General features: G+C 45.3%; 1 protein-coding gene across 3 annotated transcripts in view; it reads right to left on the bottom strand.

The window, feature by feature from the left end:
• Positions 1–24,186, bottom strand: part of SGPP2 (sphingosine-1-phosphate phosphatase 2) — a gene marked incomplete at its 5' end in the record, with an annotated part of 122,019 nt that overhangs the window by 59,875 nt on the left and 37,958 nt on the right. For 2 of the 3 annotated variants that reach the window (XM_082841019.1, XM_082841020.1), the window contains one exon: positions 16,432–16,590. In XM_082841019.1, coding sequence (XP_082697145.1) covers positions 16,432–16,590 — 159 coding nt within the window. The remainder of the gene's footprint in view (positions 1–16,431; positions 16,591–24,186) is intronic. The other variant, XM_082841021.1, reaches the window with a different exon arrangement.

Genomic DNA, 24,186 nt, shown 5'->3' with positions numbered 1-24,186 from the left:
TGAAAGGAGTTCAGGGTGGAGATCAGGAAGGAGGTGCTCTGTGCTCTAGGAAAACTGGCAAAGACAGGTCTTCAGATAGTTAGATATTTTCAGGAGAAGATTTTATGAGCCCAATTCTTGCATCTCCTCGGATCTAGAAAAGCACTAAAATCCTTCATGGTGATGTCTGCGCCTTGTGACTAGCAGTAAACTTCTGCAAAAAATATGTGCCTGATTGCATGTACTCCCCCTTCACCCAAATCACATATATATACTGACCTTCCCCCCACCTCTTGGGAGCAGTTTCTCAGAGCTGTCTGAAATGCTGTCTCCCGGGCTACAGTCCTCATTTTGCCCCAAATATAACTTAACTCACAACTCTCACATTGTGTATCTTTTTCAGTCGACAAGGGCCAGCTGAGTGAGAGCTGTCGGGGCTTCCTGAGAAGCTGACACGAGGTAAAGCCAAGACTTCCAGCACTGAGTGAAAAGGAGCAAACTTTCCTTTAAAATTAAAAGAACCACCCCCCGCCCCCCCAAAGTGGTCCAGTCTTTCCTGAATATTTAAATGTCTTTAAATCCTGCTCAGCTTTATGCAACATATCTTATGACGCTAGCTGTACAATTGTTTCCCTTTGAACTTTCATGAGGGGTGCATTTTCCCACCCACCAATATTCTCTCTAAATCTACCACCCACTGTCTAGCCTATTAGGCCCTTTTCAAAGATTCTTCATTTGCTTCAAAGAGAACCTTTACTTTAGGCTTGACACAGGATGATGAAGAAGAGGGCTGGAGTGAGAATGAAGTCTGGGTGATATTAATATCTCATCCTTAGTTTCATCTTATGTACATGTAGATATTAATAGCTTACAAAACTGATGTTGGATTGAGATAAAAATGTTTGGAAGTGCTCTGCCCTCTGTGGAGTTGTATGTTTTTTAAAAACCTTATTTTTAGAAACAATGACTGACTCATGGAATTTCTTTCTTATTTACATGCTCCTGACATCACATTTTAGATACAGATACGCTACAGAACCTACCTCTATAGAGTTACGTCCAGCTGTTCCTACAGTGGAGACGGAGCGCTGGTGCGAGACCAAATGCACCCTCATTATCACTTCATCATTTTAAGAGACAAGCACGTTTTCACATCAGACTTGGCTATGGTGCACCTATAAAACCAAGCAGGACCCTATGGGGCTCCTGGGCATGGGAGCCTTTCTGTTCAGCCTCCATGACCTGAGGCCAGCTAAAGGAGTGCATGCCCTGCACACATCCTAATTCTTCTCAGCAACCCCACCCTTGAACCACTGCTATAAGAATCCTCACCAAAGCCTTCCAGGTTGGGACACACAGTTTTCTGGGGCATGAACCCACGTGTCTCCCTTTGCCTGGCAAAGCAATTCTTTTCTGCTTCACCCAAAACTTTGTCTCCGAGATTCGATTCGGCACCGGTGCACAGAGGCCGCACTTTCGGCATCAGCTAGAAGTAAATAGTTTAGGGATGGGATATTACATTACTGGTGATAACTAATGAATTAGGCTCGGGGTTATAAGACCACCAAACAAAAAACTACAAGTGAAGACCTGAGTTTGAATCCGTAAAAATACAGGATTCAGAAGATGTTTTAGGAGACACCTTCAAAAGATTACTATGCTTGAGGTTTCCCTGGTGGTGCAGCGGTTGGGAGTCTGCCTACCAATGCAGTGGACACGGGTTTGAGCCCTGGCCCGGGAAGATCCCACATGCCGCGGAGCGGCTGGGCCCATGCGCCACAACTGCTGCTCGAGCTCTGGAGCCCGCGAGCCACAACTACTGAAGCCCATGTGCCTAGAGCCCGTGCTCTGCAATGGGAGAGGCCACTGCGGTGAGAGGCCTGTGTGCACCGCGGCGAGAGGAGTGGCCCCTGCTCACTGCAACTGGAGAGAGCCCGCGCACAGCAACGAAGACCCAACACAGCCAATAAATAAACAAATAAATAAAATTATTTTTTTTAAAAAATTACTATGCTTGTCTTCTTGCTTGGATCAATGTCCAGTGTTTAAATATACAGTCTCAGAATTTCAGGTTGCAAAGGATGAAAAATGTCCAGGTGACCACCAAGGAGTATTTAACATTGTCTAGGTTTGATTCAGGTGTCCCTTCACCTTGAGTTTTCTAGAACTTCCACCACAAAAACTCTGTTCCACTTACCAAGCACATCCTACGCATGGTTCTTTATATTTTAATCTTAAAGATAACACACTAAAAAGGCTCTAGGTGGTTTTATATCTCTGTTATAAATTTTCCTTAAAATATATTCCTCATGAATGTATATAAGGTTATACAAAATTAACATCCATAAGAGAGCTAGATAACAGATTAACACACGCTTCGACATCCTTTTAGGCATCTGAGATGTTTTAAATAAAGACAGGCACCTGGTTTTCTGAAACTCAGGCTCTTGACAAAGTTATAATGATTTAATCCTTTTCATGTGAAAGACACACCCTTTTGATTGCCCTGTAGGGGAAATAGTCTGGCATTCTTTGTAGATTAGTAGACTTTTTTTTTTTTTTAAGCATAAAACCCAGTCTTACACATTTGAAAAGCTTTCTACAGTACAAATTCAGGTTTAAATTTCTGGATCCAGCCCCCAGTGGGTTAAAGCCTCAAAGAGCTTGTTTGGAACGCTCACCCAAGTGAATGAGCCCCTGATCCTTTTTTTTTTTTTTTTTAAATGAATTCTCATAAAACAGCCCCATTGTGGTCTTTGTTGGCTAAAGAAAACTGGAGAGCAGTTCAATCCATCGCCCTGTATCCATTCTTTCTAGCTAAATATTTTCCCCAATTATGTAGACAAATGCTGAAAACTCCTCAACTATTATTTCACATAACCCAGGTTTAAGAAGCCCTCGGGGCTTCCCTGGTGGCAGGGTGGTTGGGAGTCCTCCTGTTGATGCCGGGGACACGGGTTCGTGCCCCGGTCCGGGAAGATGCCACATGCCGCGGAGCGGCTGGGCCCGTGAGCCATGGCCGCTGAGCCTGCGCGTCCGGAGCCTGTGCTCCGCAACGGGAGGGGCCACAACAGTGAGAGGCCCGCGTACCGCAAAAACAAAACAAAAACAACAACAACAAAAAAGAAGCCCTCGTTGGGGCATAGTCAGGCTGGGAAGGGCTCCTGTCCAGTGGCAGCCCCTTTACAGGTGTGCCATGGATTGTAGAGTTAGTATTAAAACCAGAGTTTCATTTGCTCCTTTGACTAAACCTTCTATTATGGCCTAATAAAGAAATCAGCTCTCTTATTTCACTCATTTAGCCTTTATTTGCTAATCAGTGTTAGTTTAAAAGGAAGCCAGCTTACTGCTTCTCAGTTGCTAATTTCCAAGTTCGAGTTTCTGGAAAAACCGTGTCCCAACCCCTAGAGTCGAATTGCTACGTATTTGAAAAACATTTTCAAATCGAAACATTTTTTTCCCTTCTGATTTCAGTGCCTGTAAATGCCAGAAGAAATTTAATTTTAAGAGGAATAAAAACATAACATCTTTTTCTAGTTAAATTGGAGCATATGCAATGCAAACAATGGATTTTTATGTGTACACACACGTTACCGGGTCCAAGCTCGCTCTGCTCGCCGCACGACAGGCCAATAAATCAGAGACGAGGTGTTGAGGCAGGGAAGACGACTTTATTCGGAAAGCCTGCAGACCGAAAAGATGGCAGACTAAAGGCTCAAAATAACCGTCTTATCAGGGTTTGGATGCCAGTTTCTTTTATAGCACAGAGAGGGGGAGGAGATAAGGAAGTGCAGTAAAAAAAGCCATAAGTTTTGCAAATATCCCCTGGAATGGCCAGCCTAGGGGAGGGGGTGTGTTAATTTCTTTCTTGCAGCCATCCACAGGTGGACAGGGTCCGGATGTTTCCCTGAACAAAGGCACTTTGGTTTAACATTCAGGCGGAGGGGCAGGGTTCCCCAAGGCAGGCCATTATGTATAGACAGTATCCTTTTAGTGAACAAAAGCGACAGGAAGCAAACTCTAAAGTAAAAGAAACAAATCCGATATGTAGTCAGATTTGCCTCTTCCCTGTTACACACACACACACACACACACACACGCACACACACCCGCACGCGCTCACACTTAATGTTTGCAGCCCTTAACCCTCATCAAACCCTCCCTCCCTTGGCGTGCATTTGCAGGGTCAAGTGATTTCTAGCGACTCAGATCTGGTGGGCCCAACGAAGGGTCTCAAGACTTTTTTCAGAGAATCACTAACTAGTGTTCCTCATGGGGACCCCAAGAAAACTGGTAGGAGCCAACCCACGGTGTGTGGAGGTCACGTGGGGGAAACTGTATAGGGCCAGATGCATTGTTGAAGCCGGAGCATATGATTAAAAAGACAGAATATCGTAAAAAACACATTACCATCAATATTTATATAATCATAAAACTTTCAAAATAAAAGATCATTTTGTTCAACTCCACATTTCAGAGATGGTCAAACTGAGGCCAGAGATAAAAGAAAAATCAGCCAAGTGACATTTATCTTTTTTGTTGTTGTTGTTGTTGTTGCGGTATGCGGGCCTCTCACTGTTATGGCCTCTCCCGTTGCGGAGCACAGGCTCCGGATGCGCAGGCTCAGCGGCCATGGCTCACGGGCCCAGCCGCTCCGCGGCATGTGGGATCTTCCCGGACCGGGGCACGAACCTGTGTCCCCTGCATTGGCAGGCGGACTCTCAACCACTGCGCCACCAGGGAAGCCCTATCTTTTTTTTTTAATTAATTATTTTTGACTGCGTTGAGTCTTCGTTGCTGCTTGTGGGCTTTCTCTAGTTGCGGTGAGCGGGGGCTACTCTTCGTTGCGGTGCGTGGGCTTCTCACTGCGGTGGCTTCTCTTGTTGCGGAGGGCGGGCTCTAGGCGCGCGGGCTTCAGCAGTTGTGGCACACGGGCTCAGTAGTTGTGGTGTACGGGCTTAGTTGCTCTGTGGCATATGGGACCTTTTCAGACTAGGGATCGAACCCCGTGTCCTCTGCATTGGCAGGTGGATTCTCAACCACTGTGTCACCAGGGAAGTCCCACTTGGCTAATTATTAAGTAACTCTGGACTAACTGATTACCCACCTGTATCAGCCAGCAGTTATGAGCCCATCCCAGCTTGGCCATCTCCCCCAACTACAAGGCGTCTCCCTCTATTTCTCTAAAACATATACTATGTAAAATAGAGGTGGAACAATTCTCACTTGGATTAGAATCCCAATCTTCTAATTCATAAGGTAACGAAGCTATCCTTTGATTCAATGATTTCTTTTAGGTTAAAAGATTCGTGAGTCACCCGTTTCATTCCCCTCTTTTTCTTAGGTATGCACCATGAACCCCAAGTCATGTTTAATGTTCTATCAAACCATTTATCACAAAGTATCATATAAACTGTGTCCTGTGATCAAACAGTGCATAGATAGACAGGCAGGCAAATTGATGGAAAAGGGGAATCACCCTCAAATCAATAAATGTGGTAGGATTTAGGGAACTTTTTCTTTTCTCAATTTTTTATTAACACAGTTCACTACTTGTAAAATGAAAAATAAAATTAATTGGGCATGTTTAATACACAAAAAAGCTCGACTATATTTAACACCATTAAGGAAAATGGTTACTGAGGGCAGCGGTTCATAACCAGGATTCTGGCATCCAGCAGTCACGGGCTCAGATCCCGAGTCTGCTCCCTACTGGCTGCACCAACCTGGCTGGCTTTCCACGCTGCTTCCTCACCTTTAAAATGACAATAATAGCGCCTATGCCTCACGCCATAATGTTTACAGGGTCCACGGCCCCGAGTCCAGCACCCAGCTGGAGCTCAGTAAGATGACTACGGCTGGCTGCACAGAGAGCCGCGGGCTGGCGCAGAGGCTCTGCTCACGTTTAGGATCTTTACAGTGTTATTTGTTCATAAGCAGTTAGACTGTGGCTCCTTGAAAATGATATGTTCACTCCGCCTCACAGGGGACATAAGGTCACACGAGTTGGACTCAGCCCAGCGAGGAGAGCACTGGGGCTGGGCCTCGGGCACCACCAGGCCTGCTGCAAGAGGCTAAAGTGAGAGGGCACCCTAGGTCAGAGGTCAGAGGTCAGCCTCAGCTTCCCAGATTAACCCTCAGATGGCTGAAGCCCAGCTCCCCCCAAGCAAACACAAAGCCTCCCAGCCACCAGGCCCACTGAGGCCACTGGTGCAACAGGGCTGACTGGCGCCTGGTGGCAGCTGGGCCTGGAAGGAAAGGAATGGAGGGCAAGGCTGCAGTCTGCACTGGGGAGAAGGGGCTGCAGAGGGTGCCCCTAGGGAAGCCCCAGGGCCGCCCTGGTGAAAGGAGAGGGAAGAAGAGAGGTGACCGCCGTGAGGGTAACAAGACTGGGTTTGTCTACTACCTCTCTAGCTTCCAGAAAATTCCAGAGGCCAAAATACAGCATGGCCCCTCCAGCTGCAAATTGGTAGAGCACTTAGCTGGGAAAACCTTTCCTGCCCCTCCTCAGCATCGGGGCCACTTCCTAATCCTGTGGGAGAGCTGCTGAGGGGCGCAAGGCCCCACCCCTCCACCAGAGGTTCCTCAGGGAAGGGCTGTCCCCATAGCGCAGATCCCCACCTCCTCGTGGGACAAAGGCCCATCTTCCCCTACTCCTCCTTTTCCACTGGGCTCTTTGCAGAACTGGATAAGGAAGTGGAACGTGGGCCTCGGCCCAACAAGCCTGCAGTGTCAGCAGGCAGCCTCATCAGGCCTTCCCCTACTCGCTGCCCCCAACAAAGTTACCAAAACCCTTCTCCTCTCCCAGGTCCCTGTAATGCCCTGGCCGTCTGGGGAGGGAAAAGAGTCTGCGACACACAGTCTGACAAGCGAGGGGCGACACAAGGGACTACAGCACAGAGAACTGCAGGACAAATGCCTGGGGAACCTATGACATGAGTCTGCTGCACATATAGGGCACTTGCTAACGAGGCTGTGATGATATATGGAGCTTTTCCAACCAAATAGGCCCAATCCAATTATTATCTTGAATAACTGGGCTGGGGGGAAAAAGAATTTAGCCATTTGAGGCAAGATGGTGCACTGGAAAGAAATGGATGGGGTTGGGAGACAGATGTACCTATTCTGCTTACTAGACGTGTCCCTTTGGGTAAATCACTTAACTACTCTTTGGGTTTTAGGGTTCTCACCTGTGAAATGGGGTTCTTGTATGTAAAAAGCATCTGGCAGGTAGAGAAGGCTCAGAAGGCAGCTGCTGTGAGAATCACACCCATTCAAGAATGCAGCTTTGGGACTTACCTGGTGGCGCAGTGGTTAGGAATCCACCTGCCAACGCAGGGGACATGGGTTTGAGCCCTGGTCTGAGAAGATCCCACATGCCGCGGAGCAACTAAGCCTGTGCACCACAACTACTGAGCCTGTTCTCTAGAGCCCGAGAGCCAAAACTACTGAGCCCATGTGCCACAACTACTGAAGTCTGCACTTCTAGAGCCCATGCTATACAACAAGAGAAGCCACTGCAATGAGAAGCCCGTGCACCGCAATGAAGAGTAACCCCTGCTCACCGCAACTAGAGAAAGCCTGCATGCAGCAACAAAGACCCAACACAGCCCAAAATAATTAATTAATTTTTTTAAAAAAAGGGGCTTCCCTGGTGGCGCAGTGGTTGAGAGTCCGCCTGCCGATGCAGGGGACGCGGGTTCGTGCCCCGGTCCGGGAAGATCCCACATGCCGCGGGGCGGCTGGGCCCGTGAGCCATGGCCGCTGAGCCTGCGCATCCGGAGCCTGTGCTCCGCAGCGGGAGAGGCCATGGCAGTGAGAGGCCCTCGTATCGCAAAAAGAAAAAAACCAACAAAAAAAGAAAGAATGCAGCTTTGCAAATGGAATTGATTGGTTAAAAAAACAGAGCACTGTTAAGATTTTATTGGAAAATTTCCTCTGAAAGAAAGGCCCCTGTGGCCTATTGATTAGCTCATTTTTCCTTCCCTTTGTTTTACAAATGAATGGGAGAGAATCTGGGACAAGGTCCAGTCCAGAAGGGTGCTTTGTAAAGACCCCCAGGGACTGACTCGCCTGCAGGCAGCTGGTGAGAGCAGCCTCAGGCCTGGTCCTAGACTCCAGCTGAGTTCAGAAAGTGAATTGAGGCTCTGCCCTGCCGGATGGGCCTTGGTTTCTGGTCTGCATATAACTTGGCAAAGACTATTTGTTTTTCTTGATAAGACATTAAAAGCTACGATAAAACCAAAGGGAGAGGAGAAAGACTAACTGCATATCCAAACTCTGTATGAAATGATTAATTTTTTTTGTTTGCATTGTCTTAGCAGATTCAAACTAATTTTATCCTAAAGATATCCTGCCTCCAGGCTCCTGGTGTCTCAAACAATCTCATACCTAGCTAAGCTTGAGAGTAATCACACATCCTGAGATAAATTAAGTGAAGCATTTAGAAGTGATGCTCAGGGGTGAGAGTCAGGGGCGCTGGTCTCTATGTGGGAGGATTACAATTCTGCTCAATCCAAACCAAACCAAACCCCAAATCAGCATTGAAAGTCTTAGGGGGTTGAAAATCGGGACAGTAGTGAGGGTGGGGTGGCAGAAGAGTTAGGGAAAATTGTGGGCACATTCTCCAGTCATCATCAAAAACGGGGGAGGGGCAGATCATTTTTCAGGTAATGATGGTGATAATCAGAGATCAAATCTCTCGAGTCCAGTTTTCAAGGTGGTTGTTTTTTTTAAAACTACACTAAACCCAAAACATTTCCTTGTTGTGTTTTAAAACCACATCAACACAGTTTGCATAACAAACACCCTAGAGACATTTACTTAATATTTAAGGCTAAATGACAAGGTTCTACTTCAGAGGAACTGGGCAGAATCTCTGACACCTAATTCCATTTCATTCAGTGCAAGTTAGTGAGGGTTACAATCTGACCATTGTTGAATACTTCTCAAGACTCATTAATCTCAAGCAAGAACCAATTTAACAAGCAGGGCAATCTTTTGAAGTGAATGGTGGTAGTGGTTTAAACAGAGGATTAGGAGATAATCACGTTAAAAGTCATCTTTCGGCACTAAAATTGACCCCTGTCTAAGGGTTGTGAATTACAGGGATGGGGCAGGCTGTTTTGCACTCCTCTCTTACCCAGTCTCAGAGACTCCCCTGTGACACAGCCAGATGGCAGCCTGCCCACATCCAAAGAGACACCACTGCATTTAGCCATGTTAATCATAAAGCTACCTCTTAACCAATTTATGGAACTGTTTATAAAATACCCTAGACTCTGCTGCAGTTAGACACTAGATCAGAGGCACAATTTAAATATAAATTTTAGTTCTACTTTATAATGTAGATATCAGCTAGCTAGCTTTCAATAACCAGAACGTGAGAGATGTAAAATCCATCATTTAAACTCAAGCTCTCCAACACAAGTTAATTTGACTTGCAAGAGTAGGAACGGAAGGACCTGCCAAGAGGAATCTTCTGCTATTATGACTTCCTTATCGCCGGGATTCTGAGTGTACATAAAAATGGAATCTACAGTCACCAGGCAATTCAGCATTTCCTTTTAAAGCGTTCGTTTGATCGTGTTGAACACAAAACAGCACACTACCTAACAAATATTTAGCAGTGGATTTGATATGCATTTCTAATGTACTGTCTAATATTGAGGGGTTCCCAGCACAAAACACGTAAAACTGCATTAGCATTTGGTCTGCAAAAGAGATAACAGGCCTTTTTTTTTAATGTTATCCTGCCCAGCATTTACTCTTTTCCTTCTTACTCCATGCCATGGATGGATCTCTTAAGTGTCGCATAGCGAACATATAAAGAAGAGTCATGACCATGTTATATACCTCCAAAGATTCTCTAGCTGGGTCCTTTCACTTTGAAGTTAGGGATGCCGCAGGCCAGAATCATGAAGTGGCTTGAGCAAGCTTTCACTGCTACGATTACAGTCCAAGTCTCTTGATGTTTCAACCTGGCCCATGGCTCTGTGCCCCAGTTGTCTATCGCCGCCCCCAACACGGCTGCTTGGACGAAATACAGTCAACATACGCACTGAGCCCGAGATGGATGGAGTTGTGCTACACGGTGAGCTGGGTCAGACTGTCTTGGAACTCTGAACTAAAAGACAGGAAGTTACCAGCTGGCAACAGGAGGTAAAGAAGCAGATCCTGGAGCAACTGCTTAATTGTAGCAGAAACCTAGCTGTTCAGTGGCATCAGCTCCTGTGAGGTTCTGGCTCCTATGGGATTCCTTGTAACCTTACAGCAAATCCCCCTTTCCTGAGCTAGTTTGAGTGGAAACCAAAAAAACACCCTATAGACATCAGCCTCGTGTTCCTTTCATCGTATTTCAGGATCAGGAACCTCTGACCAAACCTCAAAGCTGCTGATAGAGGTAGAAGCAGCCCCCCTCCCCTGACATGAACACTCCTTGCTTCCATTCAAGGAGATCATCAAAAGCCATACATTAAAATGGATTGAGGGGACTTTAAAAAAACAAACAAACAAACCCCACGAATTATCAGAAGAGAGATTAACCCTGCCCAGAAACTCTCAGAAACAACCAGATCTTCAACACTCAAGAAGTTTGCATAGGATGACCATTACTTAAAAATAACCACACATGGGTTAGAATGGTGGAGAATGTATCCTTCGGTGTTAGGTAAAAGAAGTGTTTACAAATGGGGAAAAAAGACAAGGAAAAACTCCAAGACAAATTGAAACCTTCCTGGAGTTTAGGCAGCAAGAATCAGGTTTTCTGGGCTTCCCTGGTGGCGCAGTGGTTGAGAGTCCGCCTGCCGATCCAGGGACACCGGTTTGTGCCCCAGTCCGGGAAGATACCACATGCCGCGGAGCGGCTGGGCCCGTGAGCCATGGCTGTTGAGCCTGCGCTCCGCAACAGAGAGACCACAACAGTGAGAGGCCCGCGTACCACAAAAAAAAAAAAAAAATCAGGTTTTCTAAGGGCTGGTTGCTCCTGAGTAAGCTATTTTGTGGCCAGGGAAACTGCAGGCCAAAGATTAAGTGCCTGAAGATGGGAGTCCCAACTTCAAATTAAAGGGGCCAGGGAGGTCACAAAAGGTAGGGCAACAAGGAGTGGTGAGGTCTGCGCCTAAAACTAAAGTGAACACCCAAGATAAAAGCACTGAGATTCAATTTTAAGGGATTTTCTTAGGTCACTATTGCTGATACCATAAACTTACATACCATTTCTCAAAATCTTAAATTTCTAAAAATCTCATATATAAAGGCACATTAACTCTGAGACATGGAAGATCAATAGTTGAATATTTTACGTTAACAACTGCTGAAAAGCAATTAAAACCTTAAAGCCCTTTAAAAATATACTCAAAAGACAGACTGACAATTCACAAGAGTTAACACAAATGGCTGATGAAAGTCTGAAAATATTTTCATTTTCACTAAAGATATATGAAAATTAATGGAGGTCCCATTTTTCATCGGTTTAATCAGCAATGACTGAAAAAATGAGAACACGCAAAGGTTATGAGGAAGAGTCAAAAGGAGTACTCTCACACAGCCGATCAGGGGTACGGATAGCAAACAACATTCCCAGGAATACAATTTAGCAACATGCACCACTACCCTTAATGATTCTATCAGTACTGTGCGTCAGGAGGTTTCCTCTCTTAGGAATAAGCCTATTCTTCCCTAGCGAATAATGTCATTTCATTTTAAATTAGTCAAGACAAAGTTGAAAGACAAATTCATGGCCCAACTTTAGGCATTCATCTCTCATTCTATCTGTATCCCCCTAATTTTGATTTTACCTACACTTCCCAGTTTTTCCTGCATCTCATCTTGAATGCCATGCAAGGGCTGTGAAAAGAGGCAGGATGTAAGTATCGGAAGAATAGAGAAGACGAGCCTCCCATGGACCAGTTGTGGTATCGATATTTGCATTATTTTACAAAATGGAGAATAACTTTATTTAGCAAAACAGTGAGATGTTGCCTCATGTTACAAAACTGAACACGATGCAGCTCCAATGAAATTGCCTCGAACCTTTTCAAGACACAAGCAGTACTATGTTCTTTTTTGGTGGGGCTGTCACCACACCGCAGTGGAAGCCAGGAGATCAGATAATCACTCAGTTGGGCAGTGACACCCTGTGAAGCGCTATCTATAACATCTCTCATGAGCATCTAATGAATAACCCATTCATGGCCTTTTCTGTCCCAAGGTCGAAGATTCTATTGAATCCAATGACAGGTTAAAAACCTTGATAAGTGATAGAAGAAAATACCTCATTGATGTTTTTCAGCTAATTAAAAAAAAGCTTATCGAACTTTTCTGGGATAAGACACCTTTGACTTGTCAAGAAGGGCCTATAGAAGACACTTAAGTAGTAGACAGAGTTAATAAACGCCATACAGGCAAACCTGAAATACAATCATAGCAAATATGCAATGGAAGAGAACCTTGGGCAAGTCATTTTAATGCTTGAAGCTGAGTGGCGGCCCTCTCTAGCACAAGAGGCCTTAGGGGACAGGATCAAATCCGCTTAATCCAAAATGATCCTCTCTACATGTCAGTTTCCTAATCTGTAAAACTGGCAATAATCACTTCTCAGGATTGCTGGCAGGATTAAATTAGGTGAAATATGTAAAGCGTTATTGCACTGAGTGGCGTGTATAGTAAGTCCTCAACATATAATATGGCTTATTATTATTTGAAGTATTACTATCCCAATCTATAAAATGATACCAATCCATTGTTATGAAGATCAAACAATGAACACAGATGCCAACAAAAGCAATGGGAGGTGCAAGAGACAAGAGGAACAATTATGATTGTGACGAGAAAACAGTTAATATAACCATAAATTCTGCTAAGCTACTTCAGACAGTGTGAGTCACCCCTAATATAAAAAATTATTTTTAAAAGCAATAAAACCAGTTGAGACTTCATCCAATGACAATTGTCGAATTAATATGAAATTTGTCAAGAGGTTTGGCACTCTTGGGCACAGCTGCCTTCCAAAGGATTTTGGGTGAGAAAAGATGTTTAAAGCTAGGGGACTTCAAATTCTGCCCCTTATATAATTAACATTTCTTCACCCTCACCCCTTAAAGAGGCAGCCACTAATTTAGGGATATCCCTTACAGGAGACAGGCTGCCTCAGCAGGAAGCTGATTGCCCAAAAGAATCTCACCCGTCTCCACCCCTCCTTCCCTCCCAACTGCCAACACCATCAGGAATTTTCCTTCCCTCCACCCACTTTCAACACTGGAGCCAAACCAAGCCTCTCTCATTATTATCTATCTCCGCAGCAGAGCACAAAGCAAACACCTTCCCACCTCTGAACCCTCCCCCACCCACCCCAGCCTCTACCTCTCTCCCTCTGCCCCTTCTTCCTTCCCTCCCTCCATCCCCCTCTTGGACCAGCCACTATTCCCTCCAGCGGAACTGCCAGGAATGCACACACTGCTTCACTGATACGAATTACATACCTCTCTGCATGGGGGCCTTTTGGACTTGGCCATGCACCCATTTCTGAAAGCAAATAGCACATCGCCAAAGCTCAGGACAAACTGCATAGTCAAAGGTTGCTCTTTCCTCTCTCAGGTAAAGACTTTATTTGTCCACTCTCTGACAAAAGACTGGTAATTCTACCTCAAATGGAAAATCTTTTGAGCCCTTTGAAATGAGGACTCCAAAGCGAACATTAACAGCCCATAATGACAATCTGAGTCCCCTAACCACTGCCTCCCGTCAGGTCTAAAGATCTTCCCGGCCCCTCAGGAAAAGTTTTCCACCCTCAGTGGGCAAGATAATTGGCCTTGAGCCGACTGTACACAGTATAAGATATTCCCAGGTTACTAGAAGTATTTTGCATCATTTGCCCCACTTGACAACCATAAAAGTTGGATATATATATATATTTTTTGGTATCTCAGAAAATAAATGACAGGAAAAGGAGCTCAAGCACCACGGGTCTTGGGTGCATTTTCACATCCTAAGAACAGAAGGATTGCACCCCGCTCCCTTCCCTGTCTCTCCTCCCCCAGCTCAAGTGGACATCACCACCCTGCAGGAACGGAAGCCGCTTCCAGAGGGAGAGGAACTGCACTAATGCTCACCTTTTGCAAGATGCCTATGCTTTTGCAGATTCTCATTGGATCACACTTTTAGACAGAAGCCAGATTTCAGAAGAGGGCTGGAAGGGAGACAGGGATGGAGAAAGGAAAAAGTGGCGTGTAGTTTGAGAGAGAAAAGGAGCAAATAGGAAGCATTCGGGGCCAAATAATCTTAACCATAAGCCCGAGGGACCTTAGCTGTTCTTCAAGGCCAGAAGCTTCAAACCAAGCCTCGGAAGTTGAGACTTCAAGGATTCTTTGTTCAATTGGCATATAGAGCTTTTAAAAATGTAAGCCCTACATTTAAAGATTTCACATGAAAAAGACATCTGACCACACCAGCCTGTCTTTCCTCTCTCAGGCACAGGTGGAAGTAAGGGGTAGCCACTCCCAATGCCGCAGGTGCCCCACCCAGCACTTCACTGCTTTATTCCTCTGCCCTGCCTTTTAGGATATCTGCACTTATGCCTCCTGATCAAGGCCCCTCTCACTTGTTCTACAAATGAGAAAAATAAAAGCACCAGGGGTGCAGCCACGGCTTCTAAGAGCAGACAGCCCGAGAACCCCAGCTTCTTTAGATATGACAGGCACTTTTTTATTTTTTTAACTGACGTAGAGTTGATTTACAATGTTGTGTTAGAATTTCTACTGTACAGCAAAGTGATGCAGTTATACACATATATTCTTTTTCATATTCTTTTCCATTATGGTTTCTCACAGGATGTTGAATACAGTTCCCTGTACTATACAGTAGGACCTTGCTGTTTATCCATCCTGTATATACTAGTTTATATCTGTTAATTCCAAACTCCCAGTCCTTCCCTCTGCTCCCTGCCCTCCACACTGGCAATCACAAGTCTGTTCTCTATGTCTGCCAGTCTGTTTCTGTTTCGTAGAGAGGTTCATGCATAAAGAAGACGTGGTACATATATAAAACGGACCACCACTCAGCCACGAAAAAGAATGAAATAACGCCATTTGCAGCAACGTGGATGCAGCTGGAGATTATCATACTAAGTTGAAGTCAGTCAGAATGAGAAAGACAAATATCATATGATATCACTTATAGGTGGAATCTAAAATATTTCTTGACCAGGCACTTCTGAAGCTGTTTTCAGAGCAGAATCTTGGGTCAGGGAAACAGCCGTGCTGGCAACCTTGTCCCTGAAGCCCCCTCTCCCAGCTAAACCATCTTTGACCTAAGAATTTGTTGATCTTTAAGACTCTTTTGCCTTCTTGGACGCATCACCACGTGTTAGCACGCTTATGGAGACTTGCAGAGTCCTCGCCTGCACCAGGCCATACCCTACATGTCTTCATGATGATTCTGGGAGATGTGCATTAACACCATTCTACAGGCTCAGGACAAGGGCACACGGACAAGCGCAGTGGCTGAGCTGCACTTGAACCCAGGCCTACCTGATCCCAGGGTCTGCATGCTGGCAGCAGGCCTTGCTGCCTTGCAAATAACCACCATCTCCCCCAGTTTAAAAAAAAAAAAAAAAAATCAGGGACTTCTCTGGTGGTCCAGTGGTAGAGAATCCACCTTACAATGCAGGGGACGTGGGTTCGATCCCTGGGCGGGGAATTAAGATCCCACACGCCACTGGGCAACTAAGCCCACACACCACAACTACTAAGCTCTCGCGCCTCAACTAGAGAGCCTGCATGCCGCAAACGACAGAGCTCACCTGCCCTGGAGCCTGCGCACCACAACCAGAGAAGAGAAAACCCTCACGTACAACTAGAGAGAAGCCTGCATGCCTCAACAAAGACCCCGCATGCCGCAACCAAGACCCGATGCGGCGCAAAAAATAAATTAAATAAAAATCAGAACTTATTTGATCCTGAACAAAGTTCAACGATAGGGTCCCAAACAAAACATCAGAAGGGGCTCCCCCTCTCCACCCAGAATTATCATTGGGCTTTCGTGTATACACCAGCTGCCCGCATAACACAACAAGCTTCCTCAGAGAAGTTGCCCTGCCTTACATGCTTCTGTGTATCCAATAGACATGGGGTAGTTACACTTAATACCACTAGGAACTGTTAGTCAACAGCTCCTGTTTCTGATCAAATTTTACGAAAAGGGGTTTCTTGGGAGGAAGCATTTTATGTCCCTTCATGGATTCTCAGAAAGGTCCTTTTCCTGCACATCATCTCTTCCTCTCTCATAGTCTTATTCATGCACAGCTTTTAAATCTTTCCTTCCATTTCCCAAAGTAAACCAGGTAAAAATTCAACTCTAAGTGATTTTTAATAAAGAGCATATATGCAGAGTACTTGAATCCCAAAGCAGGTAGTTGTTGTAGAATACTGGTTCATAAGTAATAATAATACTTACAACCCATATTATGGTCAGTCTTCTGGACAAATAAGGATCAATATTCCAGTGAGTGAAAGGAAGGAATGTGATGTAGAACACTTCTTGTCCCAAAGCGGCTGAAAATCTGAATAGGTAATAGTAGAAATAATTCTTCACAATGTACTTCTGTACATAAGCCTAAAAGACAAAAGTTAGAAGACTCTGAGTTCACTGAACAGGTCACTATAAGGCAAGTTTTAAAAACCTCTATCTAAGGACTTCCCTGGTGGTCCAGTGGTTAAGACTCCATGCTCTCAATGCAGGGGGACCTGGGTTTGATTCCTAGTCAGGGAACTAGATCCCGCATGCATGCTGCCACTGAAACAGTCCCCCATGCCGCAACTAAGACCCAGCGAAGCCAAATAAATAAATATGTAAAAATAAATTAAAAAAATAAGAACCTCTACCTAGGGACTTCCTTGGCCGTCCAAAGACTCCTTGCTTCTACTGCAGGGGGTGTTGGTTCCATCCCTAGTCAGGGGAACTAAGATCCCACGTGCCCCAAGATGTGGCCCCCAAAATCCCCAAACAAAAACAAAACAAAAAACCCCTCTATCTACGATTCACAGGGTTTCAATTGCCAAGATGCTACCTCCTCTCCCCTTGTGTAATTACAGTATCAGTACTAGCAGCCTACAGTGTTACTGAACATCTATCAACCCCCAGGTGCCTACACAAACACAGATGATGTTAATTCATAAAATTAAATTAGTAACACCCAAGACAGAAATACCAGGGAAAGACACAAAAAAACCCAAACCTTTCTCCTGTGTCCACAGAGGGCTAGAAACTCACGGGAGGTGAACTCTGCTAGCACACTGTGTGGGTCTATGAGTGTGGTAGGCAGGAGAATGTCCCCAAAGATGTCTACCTCCTAATCCTTAGAATCTGCGAAGATGTTACCTTACACGGCAAAAGGGGCTTTGCAGATGTAATTAATGATTTCGAGATTGAGGGGTTACCCTGGGTTATGTAGGTGGCTTCAATGGAATCACAAAGATCTTTAATAGAAGGAGGTGGAAGAGTCAAGAGGCAGAAAGTGATTTGAAGATGGAGGAAAGAGCCATGAGTCAAGGGATGCCGGCGCCTCTAGAAGCTGGAAAAAGTGAGGAAAAGGATACTCTCCTTGAGGCTCCAGAAGGAACACAGCTCTGCTGATTCCTTGATTTCAGCCAGGTAAGAACCATTTTGGACTTCTGACCATATATTTTGCATCCACAGAATAAACACGTGTTGTTTTAAGCCACTAAGTTCGTGGTAATTTGTTGCAGCAACAAGAGATTAACTAACATGAAGACTTTAGAAAAATCGCTTGCAGTTAAATGTTTGTAATTTACCTTTTAAATGGGATTCGTCAAGTCGGCCCACTACAGTGATAGTGCAAGAAACACAGCAAGTGGGCACGGGGCCTGCTAAAAATGCACTCCCATTTTCTATCATCCTTCTCCATCCTGTTATCCTGGTAGTAGGCAGGAAGGAAAAAAGAAAAAAACTTACGTCGACACTGCCCTCGGCTCCAGAGGCATATCTGGATTCGTGTAAACCAGTCACGGTTAAGTTCAAAAATTCAGCCTCAAGCCAAGCAGTGCATGGCACTACCTGGGAGGAAGATGCTAGTCAGAGTGAGCCTACAACGTAAGCCAGAAGTCCATCTCTCTACTGGGATGAACGTTACTTCTAAGTGAAGTCAAAGGAGAAAGAACGGATCCATCGTCAAGTGGAAAGACAATAATGCACAAAATGACTTAAATAAGGAAGGGTATAGTTCTACCTCTGCCAAGATACTATGGTTAGATGTGCAAAACAAGGTCAAGGGACTGAGATGAATTAATGACAAACTCCTCCCTCCCTCCTTCTCCCTATGTCTCATTATCTAATGCGAGGACTAATCTCTGCAGATTCTGTTTTATAAACATACATCCAACAGGCTTGACCTTGGGGCAAATCCTGTGAAGCGACCTTTTTAACGTAAAAATTAGTTACTTTAAGGCACCAGCTGTCAGGTACACTTGGTAATCTGTCCCTGCTTTGAAGCTTTACGAGGAAAACTTTTGCCAAACTTTGACAAGGGTCAAACCCCTCCCTCGTGTCATTTCATGGTACCCAAGTGTTATATGACATTATAAATATTCAGCAACAACCATTCTCTACCCTAGAAACTTAATTGAGACCAAGTTCAACATTTTCATCCTAGTAAATAATCGAAAAAACTGGCATGGATGACAGCAAACTGCTTTAGTGTTACATATTACTAACTAATATCTTTAGGCATGCCTTTTACATTCTCTTAGGAACTCTCTTTTTTTAATTTTTAGGAACGCTCTATTTTTTTTTTTTTTTGAGTAGAGAGCTAAATATTCTCTAAATCTTCTTTAGAAACAAAAAGCAAAGGTGAAGTTAAAAATATCAACGTGTATAGGGCAGCCAAAGGAGCTTTTAGATAACATCTCTGTATATGTAACTAAATAGGTTGAGAGCCAGTATTTTCTTCCAAATTCTTCAGAATTATATGTACTGTAAATAAAGTAGTTAAGTACTTGTCTTTTCAGGACAATAATCTAAGTTCCCCTTGTAGGAAATCTCAGTGTGTATCACTTCAATGTATCTTTGGAAATAAGAATTTCAGTTTCAGGGTATGTGTTGGTCACATCGGGAACAGTTAGAAGGAAAAGAAACCGGGGTTAGAAATAGAAATGGCAGGTAAAGTGAATGGCAGAGAGAAGAGGAGATAAAACAGAGACGGGAAACCAAATCCCGGAACAAAAACATCCATCAATACATTCTGTAGAACTGGTCGTGCCCAAGGAGCTGACATCCCAGGCAGTGGAGCCGTGTTTCTGCAGCACTGACTCAGGAGTCAGTGATTAGCAGCTAATTTTTAGACAAAAGATCAGGAAAAGCACTGAACATTCAGGTGAGTGGAGAGGAGCTAATTTTAGAAATAAAATACCTCTTAGTATACCAATCACCTGCCTCAAAGCCAAAGAAATTTCTGGTAAACAAGGGATGATAAGATGGAAATTACCCAGATAGCCATTATTACTAACTGCAAAATGTCACTGATATTCTCATTTGTCTATTTGATTTCCTGGTTTCTTTTCTTGAAAGTGAAAAAGGAAAATGGTTTTGCAGGTGGGGATAAAAAATATGATCTCAGTCCCCCAATGCCATCTTTCCCTTTTGGTCACAAATTTCTCAAATGCACATTCTTCTAAAATGGGGTTTTCAGTAACTTAAGGTTCGGGTGGGAGAACAGCTGCTCTATTTTGCAGATACAAGAGTATTCCCTGTTCTCTGCAAGGCTGCCTTCAATGCATAACTAAGTCATGACCGAAAGGGAGCAGTACAGATTTACCGCAAGATGAAGACAAAGAACGCTGAGAATGTATGACGCCTTGACTTAGGTCTGCCCCGAAACACCTGAACAGTGTTTAGTTTTCCAAGTGCACACAGAGGAGTCCTAAATGCAAAGGAAATATGGCCAGGTCAGCACCACTGGCTGGAATAAGGGCAGACCCAGACAGAAAAGACACCAATGCCTAGCACACTTGGTAGCTGACCCAGCTTTTGAGCTGTCAGAGGAGGAGTACAAGAAATAGCTTTTAGGACTTCCCTGGTGGCGCAGTGGTTAAGAATCCACCTGCCAATGCAAGGGACGCGGGTTTGAGCCCTGGCCTGGGAAAATCCCACATGCCGCGGAGCAACTAATCCCTGTGCACCACAACTACTGAGCCTGCGCTCTACAGCCCACGAGCCACAACTACTGAAGCCCACGCACCTAGAGCCAGTGCTCTGCAACGAGAAGCCACCACAATGAAAAGCCTGCGCACCTCAACGAAGTGTAACCCCTGCTCACCACAACTAGAGAAAGCCCGCGCACAGCAACGAAGACCCAATGCAGTCGAAAAATTAAATTTATGAAAAGAAAAAAAAAAGAAGGCTTCCCTGGTGGCGCAGTGGTTGGGAGTCCGCCTGCCGATGCAGGGGACACGAGTTCGTGCCCCGGTACGGGAAAATCCCAGATGCCGCGGAGCGGCTGGGCCCGTGAGCCATGGCCGCTGAGCCTGCGCGTCCGGAGCCTGTGCTCCGCAACGGGAGAGGCCAAGACAGTGAGAGGCCCAAGTACCGCAAAAAAAAAAAAAAAGAAAAAGAAATAGCTTTTAGCCAAAACAATGTGTGACCTTGGGGAAGTCAATTCGCCTTTCTGAACCTCAGCGGCCTCAGCTGAAAATGATGGAGTAGGATTAGTTCAGTTGGCTTTTAATATACAAAAAGAAAATTTAAGTAGGGAAAGGCCCATTAAACAGAATGTTACCACAGGACCTATTACATAAAAAGTTTGAAACCAATTGGTCTAAAGTGAGGAGGGTCCCAGGGAACCCCTATTTCAGGCCAGGCACACCCCCATCCCAACCCCCAAGCTTTTCTATGGAATATCCCCTCAGAGCAGTTCCGTAATCAGTTTGGAAACCACTGACCTTCATCTGTACTCGACCTCACATACCACCTTTCTGTAACCCTTAGGCCTTGAGAACACAGGCTATAGGCATTCTGACTTTGAGGTCTTTAAAGGACTCGATAAACTCTGGACCAATGTCATTGCAAGGTCAAGTTACTTATCTCCATTTTTTTTAGATTAGAACTGTAAATGCAAGTATTCTTCCAAAGGTCAAGTTTGAGATACCACTCTATCTCAACACAGCCGGAAGGAATTCACATCGGGGAGGGTAGTATCTAAGGCTCCCAGCAGCCATGTTAATTGGAATCAGTAGAAGGAGCTCATTCTCTGTGGCTGAGAGAGATCAAATCTATACAGGGCACAGCACAGTCTTACTTAAAAATAACTTTAGGACTCAAAGCTTTTATAGATCACACCAAACAGCAGCATTTCATTCACCGTGGCTTTGCTTTAGAGAAGTTTTACAGACCGATAAGAGGCAAGTGGGTCCAGAGTAAAGTGGCCTGGAGAAAAGAGCCCAGGAAGAGGGGAGGGTGCAGAGCTGGTGGACAAACTTTGCGTCCACAAACTCTGGACGCAAAGTGTCTCGGATTAAATCCAGGCTGTTCCAACACGCACTACCTGAATAATCTCACACCAATGACTTGATCTCCTGGGGCTTCAGATTCCCCTTCTGCAAATGGGAATAATAACAGTACATACCACATGAGGATGCTAGGAAGATTAAATCAGAGGTTGTTGCTGGTGTGTACAAGGCGTTCTGGTCAAAGCCTGGCGGAGAAACGTCTCACAAAGACCTAGCTCTTGGCTGTGAGTGACGATGCTGGCAGTGAGGATTTCCCATAAAGCACTTCTCAATTATAACACACATGCAACTCACCTGGATCTTGTTAAAAATGCAGATTTTGATGCAGTTCACCTGCGACAGGGTCTTAAGTTCTAATGGGCTCCCAGGTGATGCATATGCTGCCAGATTGCCCCCCATGGACCACACTTTGAGTAGCAAGGAACAAAGACACCCCAGTGAAGCGTCTTTAAACCCAAAAGGAAGGTTCTCAGGTTTAATTCTGTGTTAGAGGAAGCCCCAACGGGAGTTTTAACAGAGTAAGATAATGTGATCAACGCAACAGGTAAAAATGCTGGTGACAAACCAGAAGGGAACAGTTAGTGAATTCTACGGAGGATCCCACAGTGGTCCGCATGCAGGAACTGAGCCCAGGCACACCCCTCAACCACTGAAAGTACTAACGGGAAGGCCACGAGGAAGAGGCGTCCCGATGAAATAGCAGCGGATCAAACAACCAACTGACGACGCAGAAAGAAAGAAGCCATCCCAGGCTCCCTGCCTTCATCCGGGTAGGGTCTGCATAAATTCCTGGATGACAAGTCCAAAATTAGTTAAGGAGTCATGAAGCTTGAGAAGCATTCCTAACCTCTCAGACCATCACGGTACAGAAAAAGAAACCTCATTTCCCTAAAAAGGGCTCTTGCACCACCATCAGAATCCTGGCGTGGAAACAAGGTTCTCTGGCTCTGCAGGCAGGAGCATCTGTCATTATGTTTTACGCTAAGATAGAGGCAGCAATTTGCTTTATTTTTAAGATAAAAACTCACAGGAGAGTATTCCATTAATATCAATGGTTTTTGCAATTCTAAACTGTTTTTTTTTTTTTTCCGGTACGCGGGCCTCTCACTGTTGTGGCCTCTCCCGTTGCGGAGCACAGGCTCCGGACGCGCAGGCTCAGCGGCCATTGGCTCACGGGCCCAGCCGCTCCGCGGCATGTGGGATCTTCCCAGACCGGGGCACGAACCCTGGTCCCCTGCATCGGCAGGCGGACTGTCAACAACTGCGCCACGAGGGAAGCCCTATGTACCAACATTTTTTAAAAACTTGAAAGTGGCAAACCTTTTCTGGAGAGATGCCATGCCTACACAGACCATTCATTCACTGCTTACACTTTAGGGATGGAAGACTGACAATAAGCAAGAGTATTTCATTTAGCAAGAAGCACGAGGATGAAATTAAAACAGGATCAAGTGATACCAAATGATATGTATGTGCTGGGGAGGTGCTCTCCAAGGAGGGGCCATTTGAGCTAAGCCCTGGATGGGGAGATAAGCTGGTTCCTTCGGGGCCTGGGGTCAGAGAGACCACTGAGCAAAAGGCCCCAAAGTAGGAAACAGGCCTGTGTGCTGGGACACAGGTGGAAAGAGAGAGATAGGAGATGAAGTGAAGAGCAGCAGCTGGGATCTAGGCTGGGAGCAATAGTAAGTCCTGGAAGGTTCAAGTAAGAGTATGATTTTTTGAACTCTGGCAAGACTGAAACAAATTTTGGCTCAGAACCCATGGGAAGAAGCCCTGCTTTAATTCTTTTGTTTTTTTAGTTTCTGAAACTTAGTGGAGAAATATCATTAACTAGCAGCGCTAAACTTAAAAGCCGGGCTTCCCAGCCTCATAGCACAGGGAGATCAGCTCCGTGCTTTGTGACCACCTAGAGGGGTGGGATAGGGAGGGTGGGAGGGAGACACAAGAGGGAGGAGATATAGGGCTATATGTATATGTATAGCTGAGTCACTATGTTATAAGCAGAAACTAACACACCATTGTAAAGCAATATACTCCAATAAAGATGTTAAAAAAAAAAAAAAGCCAGGCCTCCCTGGTGGCCCAGTGGTTAAGAATCCACCTGCCAATGCAGGGGACGCGGGTTTGAGCCCTGGTCCAAGAAGATTCCTCATACCACGGAGCAACTAAGCCCTGTGCACCACAACTACTGAGCCTGTGCTCTACAGCCACGAGCCACAACTACTGAAGCCCACGCACCTAGAGCCAGTGCTCCGCAACAAGAGAAGCCACCACAGTGAGATGCCTGCGCACCGCAACGAAGTGTAACCCCGCTCACCACAACTACAGAAAGCCCGCGCACAGCAACGAAGACCCAATGCAGTCAAAAAATTAAATTAAAAGAAAAAAAAAAAGAGGGCTTCCCTGGTGGTGCAGTGGTTGGGAGTCCGCCTGCTGATGCAGGGGACATGAGTTTGTGCCCCGGTACGGGAAGATTTCACATGCCGCAGAGCGGCTGGGCCCGTGAGCCATGGCCGCTGAGCCTGCGCGTCCGGAGCCTGTGCTCCGCAACGGGAGAGGCCCGCGTACCGCCAAAAAAGAAAAAAGAAATAGCTTTTAGCCAAAACAATGTGTGACCCTGGGGAAGTCAATTCGCCTTTCTGAACCTCAGCGGCCTCAGCTGAAAATGATGGAGTAGGATTAGTTCAGT

The sequence above is a fragment of the Leucopleurus acutus genome (assembly GCF_964270905.1).
Source record: "Leucopleurus acutus genome assembly, chromosome: 6".
Lineage (NCBI taxonomy): Eukaryota > Metazoa > Chordata > Mammalia > Artiodactyla > Delphinidae > Leucopleurus > Leucopleurus acutus.
The sequence above is the reverse complement of the archived record's forward strand: the minus strand, read 5'-3'. Positions and strand labels throughout refer to the sequence as shown.